This window comes from Corvus moneduloides, chromosome 1, assembly GCF_009650955.1.
Source record: "Corvus moneduloides isolate bCorMon1 chromosome 1, bCorMon1.pri, whole genome shotgun sequence".
Lineage (NCBI taxonomy): Eukaryota > Metazoa > Chordata > Aves > Passeriformes > Corvidae > Corvus > Corvus moneduloides.
The window spans coordinates 79,090,599-79,110,348 of NC_045476.1; the positions used below are offsets into that span (position 1 = coordinate 79,090,599).

The window sequence follows — 19,750 nt, forward strand, 5'->3', positions numbered from 1 at the left end:
GAACGAGCAGAGATGACAAATATGCTGAAGATGACTGAATGATCATTATGTGAGCCTGAGCAACACATTAAAACCTTCTTTGTTCCAGCAGACATCGAATGTGAAACACCACTTGATGTTTCACAAAGAGACAAAGTATGAAATAATGCCAAAGGGACAATATTCCTATACAGAGAGGCCACTTCAGCTGAGCTCTCCAGGAGCCCTGCCCTGTACCACACAGCATAAGAAAGCTGGGGATAGAGGGACTTTATCAAATGATACGACTCCAAAATAAACAACTCTGTAAAGAAAACAGTCGGAATTATAGTTCTAACATAAACATTTGCTAATGTTTCCCCCTTCTCCATTAATGTAAGTTTTTTACATCTAGCAGCTCACTCAGTATTTTATTTCTTTACAACCTTTGTTTTGCTGTTTTGGGGTGGGTTTTTTTTAATGAAATTAGAAGACAAGAGAGAAAGGACTGATATTTTTTCCTTTTCTTTTCCTTCTAGAGGGCAATTCTTTCCTTCATCTGCCACCTCAGACTTTCATGATAACTACAAGCTTCACTGCATCCTGAAGTACTTGCAAGTGCATGTTGAGGTTTCTTTCACCCCATTAATGGTGAAAGCAAGCCACAGTCTGCATTAGCGCATATGGATCGACAGTAGGCATTCACATCACAACACATTTTCAGTTTGTGTTTTGAAATGTTACACTGACTGGCCACAGCTCTCAACCCACTGCTGCCCCACTGTGAACCGATGCTCACCAGTGAGGGAAATGGCAGCAAAAGAAAAGGGAGGCACAGACAATATGTTGAATTTAATAAAGAGATTTCTCTAAGCTTTATGGTTTACTGTATTTGGTAAGCCAACTGTGAACAACAAATGGTGAAGTAACAACGGCTGTCTTAAGCCTGAAAGAGGCATTTTATTTTTTAGCTATCGCTAGCCTTCAAAATTTACATTCATGATGTTGGAGCTTCATAGTGAGAATGCTACTGTGTTACAAAAACAAATAAGAAAATAATAATTGCAGCTCCAGAGAACAGCGATCTAAATACTCCATAATAAAGCATGAACTTCACATGTAGTCTCTCTCTAGAGAGGAAGATTAATATGTTCAGCTGTTTTTCTATAGCTAGAAGTCTAGGGACACACAATTCAGGACTATGTGCAGACTGCTAACAAGAGTAGAACAGGATAATCTGTGGAAAGATGTGATCCAAAATGTAAGCACTAGTATGAGTGGGTAATTAGCATGAGGAAAATAAAATCGTTTTGTTTGGGACACAAAAGTGAAAAATAAGAATTAACAGAACTATTGCCTTGAGGGTCCCAGGATTTGCTTGCTTTGTAGGTGGAATGGGAAGTAGGGGAGGAGGTTATGTATCGTTACACTGTAAGTACCATCATGTGCCATCATGTAGGAAATGGGGTTTGTTTGAAACAGATGGTTGCAAGGCTCTTATGTTGTGTAATATATTTGGATGCAAGGATGATGCCAAGTAGATTCACAATTATGATGATCGTAAACATTAACCATGCTGTATTTCCTGCCTTTTCATTTTCTGAATAACATCCTTGCCCATCCCACCCATTGTTCATTATCTCCTTTCTTAGCCCCCATATGATGGTTTAAAACCTGCAAGCTGTTTCTGGATTGTCACCCTGGGCCTCTAACCTCTCAACTGTCCCTCATTACGGAGTTATCTCTATTCCGCAGAGACCGGCAGTACAGAGAACTTCTATCAGCACCAGTAAATCTTTCGAAGAGGAATATAAGACAAGTGTGTGTATGTGTGTGCAATTCAATATAGAAATGAAGGGCACTTGGGAAAGTCAAGTGGTGGAACATAAAATATGACTGATGGATGAGGAATAATGGAAGCGCAGATGTGCCACGGCATTTGTTCTACTTTTTAAGAGAATGACAAGTACTCAGTCTATTGACGTGTGAGGCAGGTGACCTAATTATATAAATTGGGGAGGCGGGGAAGGGGCTAGGAACTCTTGATTTTTTTTTTTGTTTTCAATCTCTGTTTTGAAATTTCTGACTTTATTTAGCTGTGCAGAAGGACACTTAACCTCCCTGTACATAAGTTTTGTCACATGTAAAAGGCTGGTCTTAATGCTTACAGTTCTTCTGGATGCAGAATGCAAAATGTAGACCCTGAGAGAGGCTATTCTGATCATCAAAAATGAATGGAAAATTGCTTTGAGACACTCTCTGAATAAACAGAACATACAAGGGTAACTTTTAACTTTAGGCTTTGCAAAAATGCCGAATAGTCACTGTACTTGGAACAGGAAACTGAAGGCATTAGGCATATATCATAGTGCAAGTTACAAGGCAAGGAAAACAAATACTGAGCAAGTGTCTGCCAGTAAAGCTGCATAAAGGATGTTAAAAGTGCAGATGGGGGAGTCATTTTAGTTTGACTTTTCACATTTTGTTTTTTTTGGGAAAGAAAAATTTTAAAGGTAAGTGCAGAACACTAGTGCACTAAAAGCTGAAAGGGAAGATTTCTCTTGCTAGTTATCATGCCATACAATTAAGATACGATACCTTTTAAGCATTGGAGTAATGTTACTCATTACCTCCTAAAATGCTGAAAAGGCATGGACTGTATTACATGACAGTAATTTTCTTTCTTTAAATAGCCCCTCGTGTGTGCTCACAGCCAGATAATTTTGCCTCAGTACATTGCTTAGTCCCCCTACTTGCAATGACTTGGAGGGATTCTGCCTTTTGTTTTATTTGCTTCTGCTGAAATACACTGCTGTGCTTGCCTTCAGAATAGTTGTAGCCAGAAGTAAAATCAGACAAAAGAAAGAAAACACTGCTGAAACTATACTGTGGTAACATTTAGTTCATCCCCTCCTCAAAGCACGGTCAACAGTACCTTAAACCATTCCTTGACAGAGGGAAATTTATCTTTCCAAGTGGTTCTTTCAACACCAAACAAAAAGATTCTGGTTTTGCCTACAGTAACACAGTATCCTTTTTGCTTTGCCAAGCCACATACCAGCAGGCGTTTGACTTTATCTTCCTTGAAAAATGGAATTGTCAGCAGAGGCTGATTGTTTATGATGGGTTGTACAGGTAGTAACATCAGATAGCTCCCAGGCGAGCATACTGCTTGAACTCTATGAACATCAATAAGACGCAGCAAAAATGAAAAGTATGTCTGGAAGTTTCCTTTTAGTGCCAGACAGACAGAGTGTTACAAACCATTCCACAGTTGTGCCTGTTGTTACCAGGAAAGCAAGTTGGTCCTTTCCATTGCAGACTGCCAGAAGCTGTTCCTGGGTTAATGAGTAAGATTTAAGACTTGTTCAGATCTTTCTTTAGTCCTAAAGAAAATGGAATCCTATCTCTTTATGTAACAATGATTCTAGGTTTGTGCTCTAAACTCAGTGATGGATGCCAGTACATGGATTTTACATAGCCAGTGGGACAGTCACGTCAAAGCTGTCAAGTGTATACAAATAGTAACTATAGCTGTGAGTATAATCTTGGAACAGGGCAGAATTTTTCTTTTTTTTTTTTACTCCTTGAATATCTGAAAATATCTAGAAAACACAGTGTATTTTTTTATATGCAGCTGCACTACTACTTCATTGTTTACCTGTGATTTAAAGATGTATTCACCTCAGCCCTTTAAAATTGCACTAAGCAGTCACTGGTACAACTAGATCTCATTTAAAACCTAACCCAGATGTTGCAAATTTTGGCTAGGTAGTAGTGCTAGACGCTTCTCTACTTTGATGCTCATGTAATTCCTGTATTTTATTTTTGGATTGAGTCCCTGCCAAGTGCTATAATTTCTGAACCAGAAGAAAAGATATCTTCAGGTTAAAATGTCACTATGTCCATCAGTCACACTTCAATGCATAGCTATAGTTCACAAGTTATTCAGCAGTGCAACGAATAATTCCGGTCTAGAACTTTTCTTCAAGTTCCTTATTATTGGGTCTGAGACTAGTGACTGGAGGCATGAATTCCAACTCTTTTAAAAAAGACTTTATTTCACAAATATACAGGAATGAAATTGAGGAATACAAGGATGGATAACAAAGCGATCGATCTGGTGTCAGCAAACATAAACTTGTATTTGTAACACTGTGAATGTCTCCCTGGCAGCTGCACATCCTTGTCCAGTGAGACACAGTTGCATGTTTGGGCTGACAATGAAGTGTGCAGCATACAAAACTGGGGAGCACTTTTTAATAGCTGACAGTACCCATGGCTACCAAAAAAAAGTTTCATATGTGCTTGGACAACTAACTCTTAAAGGACAGAAAGCTCTGGGTTCAATGAATAAAGAGCACACAGGGTATGGAGAACGACAGTGCCCTGGTCTGTGACTCAGATGATGCTGCAGCATTGTCTTCAGTACTGCCTTGAGCTCTGTTTTCAGAGAGATTGTCTTTCTTTTTTATTATCTCAAACCTGAATCCATTCCCTTTTCACTGTTTTTTCCCTACTCTCTAAAACTACTATGATGCAAATATGTTTTTTGTACTATAAACAGTTACAGAATTTTACAACTGTAATTTGGGTAGCTCATAGAAATAGCACTGTTTTTTAGAATCTTTCACAACGGACTTCTTAAATCTCATATTTTGATGTAGATATTTGGATTAAACAGATGCTAAAAAAATGAAAAGAAAAAAGTGAAACTAGCATGAGTAAAAGATTTTTTTTTGTAGCTTATATAGAATCTTTTTATTTTTAATAGTTATGATGTTAATGCCCACTAGCTTTAACCACTGAACACAAAAAACCCCAGAAGATTCATGTCTGCCTGTTTATACAGTAAGGAATAAGCACAATTCCCCTTTATATACATATATTGCTATTGTTTTAAAAGATTTTGTTGTTCACATTTCTTTTTTTATATTCCTAGCATTTTTAGGTCCATATTTAAGGTTAACATTTAGTCCTCTGAGGAAAAAAAAAAAAAAAGCTTGATAAAAATGATCATTATCCTCATTTGCCCACATCAATCAAGTTTAATTGCTCAGTTAAATTGCCTGGTTACCTCAATTTGGAGACATTTAGATGTTTCTATCATTTCCCCTCACACCAATCTTCAACTTTAATAATAAAAGGCTGCTCTTCCATGCCTCTTGGCTAATTGTTCAGTTACAAGAGTGTGAGCAGTTCTGGCATTTGAAAGATGTGTGAAAGGCCACTTGTGAACGGCTTAGGAACACAGAATCAATGACATTTATACATTATGTGTTCTTTCTGTGCTTTACAACAGAAAGTGTAATAAAGTACAAATAGGCGGAACAACAACTTTTAAAAATAACGTACATTTATTTCTCTCTCTCGACTCCTGTTGAAACTGTCTTGGTTTTCTGGTCCAACTAGACCATTTTTTAACTGTGTCTCAGCAAACTTATCCTGCAGGAATATTCACTTCCCCATCAGTCCCTCTGAAGTCAATAGCTTGTACTCTAATTCTGCAGTGGAAAGAATGTGGGGCTGAGCAGGTTTAATGTCAAAATTCCCAGTGAAAATGAGAGACTGTAGGACTCATCTCAGGACCACAAACTATCTTTGAACTAAAAGATCCCCAATACCCTGGCCACCCTCGGCAGACTGTGAAACACAAGAGTGTGTGGGTGTGTGGAGGACTGTTGTCTTTCAATTTGTTGCCTTTTTTTTTTTCCTTGACTCCATGTTTCATACCTGTTGGTTTTTTTCCTTCACTGTCTCATCTTCTGTTTTTGTTTTTGCTCTCTTTAGGGAAACTTTCTCCCAGCTCTTATCCTCTACTCCCATTTAGTATCATTTCCCCCTCCTTTCCATCTTGATTCCTCTTTGTAAAGCTTCCATTCCTTCCACCTCTGTCTTTCTAGTTCTTTTCTCTTACTCTTTTCTGGTTTTTTTTTTTCTTACCCTCTTATCTTCCTTCTCTAATTCTCCTCTCTGAGGACTCTCTGCCTTTGGCCTTTTCCTGTAGATTGGGCTCAGTGGTTCCCTTCATGAATGCTGATTATCCTGGCTGGAGTTCTATGAGTATTACACCAGCTCTGAGTAGCTCTTCATTTGAATCATGCCTTGCAGCCATTTAGCAGGAAAGGAGTGTCACATCCAACTTTGACTGACAGCTGACTGGCAGGAAAGAAAAGCAGCCACCATCTCTCATGGGAATGCTCAGAAGCTTGCAGAGGGAGATAAAATGTCAAACCACTGTGATCTGCAACCTTTGCTAAAAGGCTTGAGAGATCAAACTAGGATCAGACACAACCCCATTTTAGTTTGGAAAACTAAGCTGTATTGTTTCTGCTTTGAATGTCATCATCAATAGCACAATTTCTGAGTTCTGCAAGACATATTCCTACAGACTACGCCACCTTGGGCAGTATAGACTCTCTTTAGGCTCTTAACACAGATGCATTAGCTCTACAGCTCACATAACGGTTGTTACCTACATGGGGGTCTGCTGCTCAGGGAGGCGGATGTTGTTCTCAGAGTTAAGCTGTGACTTTTCTTTTTTAAACTTTTTTTGAACCCTTTCCCAACTGTCAGCATGCTTTGAGATTAGAAGTCTTCAGCTGCCTGGTGCCTCTTAGTATATAGGCAGAGTGTGCTTCAACCAGGCTTTGTAGGAGCATGGCTGGTGGTGTGAAAGTCACGTCACGCAGTCCTCAGTGGCACCACAAAACCTCCTCAGAAAATGGCTGCATCATTGTTGTGTGCAGTGGGGAATAAAAATGGAAATAATTGCCTTTTGCTGGGTAGAGACCATCCTAACCAAAAATTCAGGTACTGTGAATCCTAACTTATACCTAAACCTCTTCTGGTTTATGTAGTTTGACTGTAGCAAAATTAATGAGCATGAGGGAAAACACATATTCCATTTTGAAGCTAAAAATCTGGCCTATAATTAAGCTGCATTATTTCCAGACACAAAATAAATTGGAAAATCTTTAACAGAATTGCCAATGATTTGCCATGGGACTTCCTGGTTAAATGAAGAACTTCTTGTTGATGACAATTTGAAGTTGAAACGTACTAACCTTTCCGCTGAATTACTCCTCAGCAGAAGCTGGGCAAACAGGAACACGAACTAGAAGTTGTAGCAGGCACTGTTCTTCCCTACTTGCTACTGCTGGCTTTCCAGTGCTTCTAAAATCAAAACTTAGATGCATATGAAAGAAACTTACCTTGCCAACATACTGGTAGTCAGTTCCTGTGTATTCCTCCAATAAAAAGAACTGATTCCACATCCAGCTCCTTTTGGAACGATGGAGGTCTTGCCTGCTGTTTCCAGACAACACCAAAACCTTTTCCTTTTCTGGAAAGCCACTAGTCCTCTTGGATAACGGAGTTAAGAAACTTTGGTGGGGCTGACCAGCCCAAAACAGCAGCCAGAAGCAATGGTAAGTTCTCATCACGGCAACACAAGATGGTCTAAATAATGATTTTTTGTCTTGTCCTCAAACTAACCTACTTTACTGCACTGAATCCAATCTCATGCCGTCCTCCTTCTTTGAATAGTCTTTGCAGTCTCAAAGGAACTCTGAAAAGAAAAATAACGACTTTTTTAGCATTTCCAAAGGTACTTAAGTGTCATCACCGCAGCAAGTAAGCCCACAAAGCAGACGAGTAGTAATGATTGTTGAAAACCTGGGCTGTTTCTGAATCAAAATGTCGCAAATGGTCCTTCAAATGATCTGAGTAGGCAGAAGGAGTCATGATGTTTGGATTTAGGGTATGTGTGGGTCCCCTTTAACTCCATTTACTTCCCTTCATCAATAAAGGCAAGCCAGATATTTCTCTTTTTACTGCCTGAACTTTGGGATGTAACTGATTCCTTTCTGATTGGGGATCTTGATGAGGTTACCTTATTGCATTAAAGAAATGCTAGCAAAACTGCACACTGTCTTCCCAGGATGCATTCTGTTGCTATAGTTATGGACTGAAGAGACTGGACTTAACTCCAGGATTTTCTTCTCACATTGAAGGAGTTTTGCCTTTGACTTCATTTAGAAAGGCCTGGCTTAACAGGTTAGAGAAATAAATGTGTGTACTTGTCATTATCTCATACATAACAGACCTGCTTGCTATGGCATACGAAATGGACACCTTGGTTTTCTTATTATCTGCTGCCAGAGTTTTGTACTGAGTTTTGAATCTTTACATACATAGTTATATATGCACATTGTCTCACTAATAAGTTCTAAAAATAGAAAACAAACCCCAGCTAGTACATTGCTACCTGTGGGTTTTTACTAGCTACTTCTTCCTACTATTATTAATATAAAATATTGGTGCACCTACAAAATAATTATGAAAATGATCTCTATCTTTGAATACTGTGTAATTTTCAACATGCAAAAAGCTACAGATACAGTACCTCAGTGTAGTGTTGACGGTTCTTCTGTTTTTAAAAAAGCTGAAAGCTTCTATTCAGAAGGAAGAAAATATACTATGTGTCTCAGGTAACCAGTCATACAGAATGCCTAATGAACAGCTTTGGAACATTTTATAATGTGAAGAAATCAGAATTAGTTGACAGAAACATTCCACAACATATGTTTTTGTTGTAAACACTTCATTATATTTTTAGTTCAAACAGATCTATAATCTCAGATAAGGATAATGTGATTAACTTTCATTTGCTTTCTCATTGATGCTCTTTGAAAAAAAGTTTTGGGGTTTTTTTTCAGTATTCTGATCAAAACCCAATAAATCATTCTGAACCAGCTCAAAATTCAATACAGCATCTCTCAGTATTTGTAAAGAAAGACTGTGGAATGACAATCTGACTATACGAAATGGAAGAGAAAATTTTTGTTTGTTTGTTTCACTGCATTTCACGCAACACTACTTGGATCATATTCTATATCAACGACCATTTTTTCTCCTATATTATGTGTTTACCTATTTAAAGGCGTACATTAGACAGAATTTAGCCCTTGAGCTATGCTGAAGGAGTTACAGTACCTACAATCCCTCGGGTTAGCTACTCTTCCGGCTGTCGTTGTTCTTGGTAATAAATTGTATAAAATAACCCTAAGTCTCTCAGAGTTCCTGTTAATAAATCATTTTCTATAAAGAAATACCACTTAGCTTTTATATGAGTAGTAGGTAATGGAACAGGACTGTTCAAACAATATTATTTTACTGCTTCAAAAGGTAAAATTCTGTTAAGAGGTAACATCTGTGTGAGAAGGAAAAAGATTTTTAGCCTTAAGAGGAAGAATGTAAATAGTACAATTAATTCTGAAGCAGTTTACTTTCTTCTGGAGAAGAGGGAAGATTTGTAGTTACCTCCTGTTAGCCAGGGAGCTTTCTATAGGAAAAGACAACTCTGTCCTGCAGGTCATGGGAGTTGTGTCCACACACAGCTTTGAGTGTTGTGAGAGACACAGACCCTGGGTGTATTCACACATACACGTATCTATACACACAGAGACAGAACAGCAAGAACAGAGCTGCTGCTCACAACAAGGCCTTCCCAGAGGAGGAACAGGAAAAGCTGGCATGACTAAGCTCAATGTGTTTAACAATCACTTTCATTGCAACTGATGGAACAGTGGCAAACTAGCGTGCAGGTTGCTACAGCAGGGCACAGGCAGCAGGTTCAGCAGATTCAGGCACCAGGACAGGGAGAGATGAGGTGGCTTTAACTTTCTCCATACCTATAGTCTCTCTTCTCCTCCTCCTGTACCCTTCCAATCTGTGTAGGGTCTTGTCCTTTATCACTCTGCCAACATCCATTCTAACCCTGCCTCTCACTGGACTGTATTCAAGTGGACATCTTCCTTCATGTGATATGGAAGAGAAAATTACGTCTCATACAACATTTTGACTTCCATTTTCTTGCCAGGTTGCTTTGGGGAGAGACTGGGGCCTGCCCAGGGGAGATAAGTACTGCCCCAAGTAGGGGCAGACCCAGTGATCTACCATGTATCAAGATGCATGTATCATCAGGATGATCTGTGTTTGGAGGGCAGATATGGAAAGATGGATTAGACAGTGGTTCTGGCTGGGTACATGTGTCTTACCTTACTGGGCAGGCAGGGTCTGAGGTAGGGAGTGAGCAAACCTACAACTTTGCTATTAGTAAGGTCTGGATTTTTGAGGCATAAGTGAGTGAAAATCATCACCTGACAGGCTCCTCTAGTGCTCATCCCACCACCCCTATGGCCAGATCCTGTGGTGGGGCTCCATACCTCTGCTCCTGCACTTAACATTTCCTGAGAAGTGCTGCCTGGAGCAGCATTACCTAGACGGGATTTGTGCCAGCCTTTTAAAGGATCAGTCCTTCAAACGCCAATTGCCAGGAAACAATTATTCCTGTGGGGGAATTTTCTGCAGTTGAAGTCAGCTATATTTCACAGCTCTGATGTCATGGGAAAGGTTTTATAGTGGCTCATGCTGAATTATAGCTTACAAGAATGATATCATAGCTGTGAAATACAGCCTTTTACTCTTCCCTGCAGAGATGTGTCCAAAATGCTGAAATAAGGGCATGATCCCGTAACATCCTTCTTGACTGCATAGCCTGCATGATGCAGCAGAGCAGCTAAGCCCCAGCAGCTTCCCTGTGAGTGGCAAGAAAGGAGACACACCTTTACAGACCCTGGCTCAAGCGTGCTATCGGGGTAAGTACCAACTGAACCCACGGTGTCTCTGCCCTATGGGTGCTGATTACTCTTTCATGGGGCATAGTGATAAATTCAGTTGAGTGAATAAAAAGGACAGAGCACTACACTCTGAGCTGAGGATTTAGTAGAGCGAGCTCTTGTGGCTCTTAAATGCCATTTTGTGCTCCAGTCCCAGTGTCTCATGCTCCAGAGAGGTCTCTGCAATCTCTCTTTATTTTGAAAACAAGTCATTTACCAGGGAGATTCTTTAAGGGTAGATGTGCAAATATAACTGATGGGACCTGGGGATGGGAGCTAAAATTTGTTTTCTTCACATTGCACAAAGACAGGTAAAAGGAGGCACTTTAAACATGGCATTTCTCTCAAACATCAGCTGGTCAGCTGGCTGGGGAACTTGCTGTGTTAATCAACTGTCAAGAGTGAAAAACAATTTTAGTGTACAACAGCCTCAGACAACTGGCTTAGCTCTGTCAGCTCAAATATATAGCAAATCTTGGCTTTTTACGAGAAAAGAAGAAATGTGCACATCCAGACTTAAAAAAAAATCCCAGTCTAACTTTAGCTATGATCACTGTTAACATAAAAGCAATGTAACTTGCAGCTACAGAACTTTCTTCAGTGTGATGAGTTGCAGATCTAAAGTTTATGTCCATGCCTCTTTGAAGGATTAACAGTTCAGACAATTACTTAATCACTGAGTATCAACTTCAAAATTACTTCCCCCAGGCGATAGTAGTCATAGTCATATTCACCCTCTCCTCCAATACTTCATTAATGTAATGTCTTAATGTGAGAACTCAGTGCAAATTTACATCCTTCCAGAGCAATATCCAAGTATTTCAACTATAAATCAAAAAAGAAATGCATCCATTGGAGTCACTCCTATGAATGAGGGAGCCCTGCCCTGGAGATGCCTTTCTGGCGCAGTGACAGGCATCAGGTATAGATTCTTGACATGAGGAGCCCCAAAGAGGTTCCAACTCTGTTCCTGCTCAGCACTGTGGGTTGTAATGCTCTTCCCAGCTGGTTGTTAAATAAACCAGACTAGCAAAGAGCCTGAGAGGCATCAGCAAGGAGAGGGAAAAGAGATTTTCTTCATTCCTTTCTGTTCAGCCCCACAGTACTCACTCCATCGGCAGACTCTCAAAGGAATATGCTTTATAAAGCAGACTAGACTCTGGACTCATGCTTTTTACAGAAACAATTATGTTTCTTTATGAATTCATACATCCTGGATGTTATGGGCTTCTGATAATTAGATTTTAAATAGCTTCTAAATAGGCTAGCAACCATCGGTGTCTCTAAAGTTTCTGATATAACCTTTACTCAAACAGAAGTGCCAGTTTAATAGATCCTTTATTCTCTAGTCAGAGAGGTACAGTTTCATTGTTTGAGCTTTGGATACAAAGCTTTGCAGATTTGGATTAAGGTCCATTAGTAAACTGGAATGAACATCAATTGTGTTTTGAAGAACTGATAATGCACTGCTATTCTCACACAGCAACTGAATGAGGAAGTGAAAGTTAATATACGCTTTGGCATAATATATAGGAAACTGAGCACGGGAAATGTTTTGGAGCTTGAGGTGTGACTATTTATTTATTTATTATTTCTGTGACACAACAAATTGCATCAATCCTTATGGAGTTTGCTTGGTGTGAGAAGCCACTTTAGTTTGAATTCAGCCATTTTAGTTTGCCTCAACTCTGGCTGTCAGGGTTGTCAGAGGCATGTGGGGTGAGGGAGCGTACACCGGCCACTTGCAGTAGGCAGCCAGGAGAGGGGGAAGCCTCGGCTCTGGGTAGGCTTCGCCTGGCAACACCCCTCCCGAGGCAGGCAGCGGGAGACACTGCGGAGGGGCTGCTCCAACCAGGCCGCGGAGAGTCTCCTCCAATGGACGGCACACAAAGATGGAGCGGGACCAATGGTCCCCTGTCCTTGGGCGGACTTTGGGAGGGGCCAGACGGCTAGAAAAACCAAATGTGTCAGGGCTCGCTGGGGCTCACTGCTGTTTATTGCCTGCTCCCGCTTGCTCCCCCCTTTGCCCTGGTCCCAGCCTGCCTTCTGGCTCTCCTGCCCTCGCTGGCTGGCCCTCGCACCTGTCCTGCCTTTCTGAGCCCCTGGCCGCCGCCTTGCCACTTCGCCCCGTGTTCCTACCTGGGCTGCTTCCTTCCCTGCCGCCCCGATCCAGGCGGTCACCGCCACGCTGTCCAGGCTCCTGCTCCTCCCGTCCGAGCGCCCTCTCACCGCGTGTCCGGGGCCATCGCCGCGGGAGCCGCGCCCGCCGGGAGCCGCGCAGGCTCGGTCAGAGCCGGCCCGGCCGCGGCACAGCCCTGCCGGGACACCGCCAGCGCTGCCCTGCGTCGCTGCTGCTAACGCCCTGTTTCTCGCTCTCGCTCTCCTCTCCCCCATTCTTTTCCCGTTTTCCTTTCTTGTCTCTTCTAGCCCTCTTTCGTTTGGGCAAGTCCTTTTACTTTCTGTTCTTGTTATCAATAAACGGTTCTCAGATACAAGGTTCGCCCCGTTAGGCTTAATTTCGTTCCCATCAATTTTTAAAAGAACTCTCCGCAGTTCCCCAGAGTGGAACGCGACACTTACGTTCTTAGAGAAAGATGCACCAAGACAGAGAATAGACCCTACTCTCTCATTCTAGCAGATTACACTATGAATGCACAAGTATACGTGCCTTTACTGCCCCCGAAACAGTTCTAATTCAGAGTTCTTGGTGGAAAGATACAAACTAGTCCCTGGCTTCATCATTGTATGAAGTGTTTACCACCAGTATCTTTGGAGGAAAAGGAGGGTTCTACCCTGGAAGCTCTAATTTATATTTAATTTTGTAGATGATGTGGGAACGCATTGACAGTAATCTGACATTTTCTAGATGCTTACCCAGCCAGCACCAGTTAAGTCTGTCAGGCAAACTGAGCCTGCTTAAATCCCAAACAATTCTACAGAGCCAACTAGCAGTGACAGTAACGGGACTGCAGGCTCTGGATTCACAGCTTCCCTATGCAGGAGAGTCACTTTCTAGTCCCCCAGCAAGACCCTGCAGCAAGAGGAACTCTCTCTACTCAGTCCTTGCTAGGAGGACTCTCCCCTGGCTCAACCATCACGTGCTAGTGTTAAATCTGTCAGGTCTGCAAGAGGAGAACACATCAACATCTTTGTCAAAGCCTGAGGAACCAAAGGTGAGGAAAGCCTTAATAGGGGAGGAGAAAAATGGCTAAATAGTGACTTCTGCATTTACTGTGTCAGATATGAGAGTCTGTGGTATGGAATGAGACATTCTAGGTAAGGATCTGGTCATCTGTTGTTTGGATTTTACCTTATTGCAAAGCCAAGCCAAAGGAGCAATTCACAAGTCCCTAGGAGAATTTGAGTCAGAGAAGCCAGGACCCTAGGGTGTCTTTGGGGCCGTCCTCTCTAACGTGAAGGATGTGATTCCTCTAGCCTGGAGGCAAGACTGCAGGGAAATGATTAAGTCTTTAAGGAAAATCTGCAAAAAAATTACTTTCTTACCATGGAGGGGGAAAGGTTAAAGTGACATTAGTTGCACAAAGAAAAAAAAAAAGTATTCCATCTAACTTCAAAAAATAGAAGCTTCCAAATTTAGCATATTCACTTCTTTTCAGTGTCATATTAATATATTTTAATAAATCATATTAGTACATTTTCATATATAGCAAAGAATTTCTTGCTGGATATTTTCAGTAATAGCTGAGTTTCATGTGCTCAGAAGCTGTAACACTGCAGACTTGTCCATAATTGACTTGGACTTAAAACACAGTTGTTGAGTTTGAGCTCACTTTACAATTATGTCTCTCTTATGACCATTTAAATCTGAAAGTCTCCATCTAATAATTTTCTCAAGTGTGAATAAGCTTTTACAGCACTGAAACCCAAATGCTTTTTTTCTTTATTGTCCATGAGGCTTGCCTTTGTAAATATCAGTCATAAATGGAACAAAATGTCACTTTTCCAGTGCAAAGATAGCTGATGAAATTTTAATCTTCTGATAGCTTTTTTTTTTATCTCTTTGTTATATAAACCCATATACTCTAGCGATCATTCCTGTAAATACACCACTGAAATAACAAAACAGAACAGAGCCAAGAGAGAATTCAAACTGAAAGATTTGTGGGTTTAAACTAGAGGTACTTTATGAAGACATCAAGTACACAATGTAATTGCAGCCAGCAGCCGTTGATTATAATGTCTTTCAAAGTCATTTTTTTATTCAGTTCTCTCAGCAGGAAAAAAAAGGTGCAGAACTATAAAAATAACTAAATGCAGCAGAAATACTAAGATAACTACTACCTCCATCCTGCACTGGGGACTATTAACATGGTGGTTTTGTACAATACAACTGATTTAATCCTAGTGGACCTAGTGAGAGCACCAGGCCTCACAAAAGCACACACTGACAAAAGAGGGAAAGTGAGAAATGTATCTCCTTCTTTGATTCGTGAATGGCCATGGCAAAAGATGACTGTATGGATTTATTCAATAGCTGGTGAGTGAACTGATGATGATATTTGTCTGTTCTCAGAGATTTTGATTTTTTTATCACTTGGCATTTGAAAAGAGCCTTAATGTCATACTGTTCCAGAGATGCCCCATCTCAGCCTCTGTAGTTAGCCACACTGGGTGTGTATCTTTTATCCACTGTGCAAAAACAGTCTCAACACACAAGACAGAGGAACGACACAGAAAAGGAAATCTTGTTTTCACTGTATGGCTGCATTAAGTGACATTTCTGTGGTCATTCAAGAATATCTATGGAAGGGCTGGAACCTGGACCTAGATTCTTGAGGCATACAGCAGTATTCTAATCACCAGGATATTATTCTTCCTTTCTGATGGAAGTCCAAGTCATCCTACCTGTGCTTTAAGCACCACAAGCACCTTTGCTGCATGTACTGGCTGGACATTGGTGTGAGCTGGAGGATATGTGGACACTGTAGCTGGAGCACCTGGAGAAGGATCTGACGTTCTCTGGGTGTGAAGGCAAGAGCAGCAACGTTACGCAGGTATCACAGGCTGGTCACCTCTGCAAGGAGTGATATGGGAGAGGAAGGACAGACACAGCTCTAGCTGATCCTGTCCTCTTTGTGAGCTACCTTTGTGTGGCACTAACAGGGAGCAGGAGCTGGTCTTGCAAAATGCTTCCAGCTTCTTCTGCCTTTTCCAGGTGATGTGGGGACAGGCCTCCACAGCATTTCAATGTCCCCCTGCAGCAGGAAGCACCCTGCTAATGCTGCTTTCTAATCTAAACCAGGGACAGGTATGTGACTAGCAGATAATACAGACTAATACTGTAAATTATATTAAGTTGTTCCTTGACAGAGAGAAGACTAAAACAGCCAAGCAATCAACTACGTTTAGTAGTTGAAATCAGTAGTGCTCCTACTGCTATGCATATCTGATATGCATATTTTTTATTCCTGATGAATACCTTAATGGCAGAGAGTAGCAGATGTGCATGGAACTAGAGCCAGAGTTTTCAGCAGTACCCAAAGCAACCCTGAAGCCATGAAAATGCTTGTAGGAAAATCTTATTTCTTGTTGCAGTACTTGACAGAAGTCTGCAGTGTTGTCATCTTGTTGTCCAAGTTACTGTTGTTCTCAGACATGCAATAAGCTACCATCAAATTATAAGGTTGTGCTTTCCCCTAACCCTTTTTATTTATCTGTTTAGGTATGTTAGAATACAGAACTAGCAGGCTCTTCAAAACAGGCATGTCGGCAAAAAGAAATTCAGTCTACACTACGCATCAAAATTTGTTGTCTGAAAAGGAGCCTAGCTTCCCTATCCAGACAATAGAAAGACTCTTAGGTGACCATCAAGTGCCTAATTTAAAGTGCTTTGTCTCCCACTGAAAAAGCTACATGGTCTGAATACCTGTTGTTATATTTCTGTTTAGACACTGGAATTTGGAAGTCTCCTAGACAGGCTCTTAGAAGTGATCAGTGACATTTTAGGCTTTCTGTTGTAAAGCAAAAATAAGAGCTATTTTAAACAAGACTCCAGTCTGAGGAAGGTATGGGATGCCACCACTCAACAATATCAGGTAAGGAAACTACTAAAAACCTTTGGACACATTAAAGAAAAACCTGGTCAGCTTCTCCCTTAAAACTGTTTTTCTTGCTCTAGGGGAGATACCCTGTTTTGCTTTATTCCATGCACACTCGGCCTACCATTTATTAGGTATCTACCTTCATGCCATCTGAGGAAAATTATCCACAAATTCCCATAAATAAGACAGAACCATAGGCAACAGATCCTTTCTGTGCTGAATAGCAATTATTCAAAGCCAAAGTGTCAGCGATACTCTCCAAACACAGGAGAAAAATCTGGGCTTGCAGATGCTTCAGTGGCATTGCAGTTCTCCCTCAAGTATTGTAGAGTGATAATGATACTGCCACATGCATAGCCAGGAATAAAAGAAAGGAGGAGGTAAGGTGTCTTTTCAATAAGCACAGGCATATCTTCTCATCAAAGACTGACTATTTTTGACAGTAGCAATTAGGCAGTTCAATAACAGACACAAGTAAAAGAAAATTCTTTGACAGGAGTGTTTTGGATGTGCTTTGGGCAGTGTATATTGTTGTGAAATATGATATTAATTGCTAAAATCCTGATTTATTTCCTTCAGTAGAAACTCAGATACTGTAACAACAGAACCATTTTAGCAAGTGAGGGCAAACAGGTAAGCAGATTTCCCACAATTCTAATTTAAGCATGTTAGAACATATGCACTTTTCCTAGGTACAAAAGAGATTATTCTTTTCTACTTTTTATTTACAACTGTCTGTAACTTCACATTTCTAGGATAGCCACAATCCCAAATGGTATGGCTGCTGTCTCTTTTTTTTTTTCTTTTAGTGACCTTAATCTTTTCTGCCTACGTTTTGCAGTTCTCCACTACAGTGACTCTCCTCGCTACCCCTGTTCCCAGTATGCCCCATTTCATCTGTGGTAGAGCAAAGCAGTTGTCTTTCTTAAGCAGTTTTCTATTCACCAGCTGCTGCTTGCATTTTCCTCTCTGCTAGAGGCTCAGTGCTCAGTACATTTTTCTTGACTTCTTGACAGAAACATATGCTAATTTCCCACTCTGAAGTTAGGCAAAAACAAACGAGGTGGGACATAAGGTACTGGAACCTGGGCACGATAGAAATAGCTAAACTTTGACTTCACATTTGATTGTCAGGAGCTTTCTTATCTCTCTTAGACTTTCATGGCCATTTACCAATGTGAAATGGGTGCAGAGTGCTACCAAATCAGAAATACCTGCAATGCTCAGCTCAGTGTGGGCAAATGAACTCCACTTGTGCAAATATGCTCCAACAGGAGAAATCAACTAGCAAATAAAGAGATGCTCATTAAGACTGATTTCATTTTGAATGTGCTATTAAAAGAACTGTAGATTAGGAGGTCATGTCTCTTTTTTGATGAAAAGGTCTGTTATTTCTTTGATCGTGATAGTAACTGGCTACACTAAAACGCTCTAGATTCTCTAAAAGCTTCTTAATGTTACCCTTATTAACTACACAGCTTAAGAAGCTGTAGCAAAAGAGAGGAGAACTAATGAAGATAGGCTGGCCTCCCTTCTTAGATCTTTTGATCCTACTTGTGATCCTGTTAAGGATCTAGGAGACCTTCTCAAGCAGGGCTAGACTGGATGGCAGAGGGTGGAGATAGCCACGGGGACAGCCCCAGGAGGCCTAGCATGAGGAAGCAGCTGCAGTGGCGAGAGGGACTGACCATTTCTGAGTCACTTCAGAGTTACTAGGACAGAATAATGAGTACTAAAATGGGAATAAGGCATGCTTTTGGTTCATTCAGGTGAATAAATACCATGCCATGCTGGCAGGGATGTTCTAGCAATTTGACAAGTAGGACATTCTGTTTCCAGTAGGATGATATTTATTCATTGTTCAAGTGCATGGCAGAAGCAGCTACACTCAACCTGCGACTTCAGGTGAGGCAATAAACTTTACCACTTCAGTGTATATTTCCAGCCACGATGACTCATTACTTAACTGAGGTTTTGTGAACAGTGAGTGATGTTTCTGAAACTCTTGAAGTTTCATGAATAGGAAACACACATACTTGCTTTTCAAATCACTCATCTGAGAGGTGGCTTTCTTCTTTGAGAAGGGCCTTTTAATATGTTTTTGCTAGTAATTTTATGTTTCTCAGAATATGAAAATGTATAAAAGAATAATGTTACTTATGACTGAATAGCTTCTGAAGTATTTAGTAATGCCACTTATGTCACTAGTTCTTTGAAAAACCTTAATGAGTTGCTTAATTAGAAATACTGAGGAAATTTGAATGGCAGATTTTTTCCTTTTTTTCTCTTGGTTCATACAGGTCTGCATACATACATTGTGAAAATCAAATACGATAGAGGTGACTAACTCCTTTGCTTGTATTGTTAAAGAATATTCCTCTGGTGAGGAGTTTTCTCTGGGCATTGAAACCAATAAAATGTATGCGATCAAATGCCTGTAAAAATGTTTCTTCTTAGGAATGGGAAAAAAAGAAAACAACATCAACAAAGACAGGAAAGACTGCAATCTGACTTAAAACAATTGGTGTTTCTGGTATCGTTAAATTCTTTGCAATTATGTGTGGAATCTCTTTGGGATATAGAGAGTTTGTATTTTTTGCAAGTGGAGTCTACAATGGAATTACTGAAATCTTCCCCTTGTGTAATGGACACTTGAATATGGTGCTTTATTTTTAAAATCTGTTCCAGACAGACTCTTTTCTATTGTTTTCCATGTAAGGGAGCTGAAGCCATGCTGCAACTCTTAACTATATTGTTAATGCTAAATAACTGTGATCATCATATGCAGCAAATTGGGGATTAGAAGCTTCTAGGACAGCTCTGCTTTTATGTTTCAGACAACTGAAGGAGCTAATCCTAAAAATACAGAACATGTGATTCAAGTGGTTGTTCTCAGTCCAGGATTCAGTAGAACATTGCTCTGTGCAAGCCAATGAAGACAGCAAAATTGGCCTTTGCTCACTGGAGTTTTTGATTTTGATTCTGAATTAATTCCATGGAGCTGCCAGGATTGATAGCCAAGATCAAAAACACTGGAGAAGTAGCTTG

The 19,750-nt window shown here is 40.5% G+C and overlaps 1 protein-coding gene across 4 annotated transcripts in view; it reads right to left on the minus strand.

Moving 5' to 3' along the window:
* Positions 1-19,750, minus strand: part of LOC116447765 (cadherin-6) — a 103,852-nt gene that overhangs the window by 43,671 nt on the left and 40,431 nt on the right. For 3 of the 4 annotated variants that reach the window (XM_032117292.1, XM_032117311.1, XM_032117321.1), the window contains exon 2: positions 7,173-7,528. In XM_032117292.1, coding sequence (XP_031973183.1) covers positions 7,173-7,400 — 228 coding nt within the window. In that variant the 5' untranslated portion in view covers positions 7,401-7,528. Of the gene's footprint in view, positions 1-7,172; positions 7,529-12,779; positions 12,881-19,750 lie in introns of those variants that run through there. The other variant, XM_032117302.1, reaches the window with a different exon arrangement.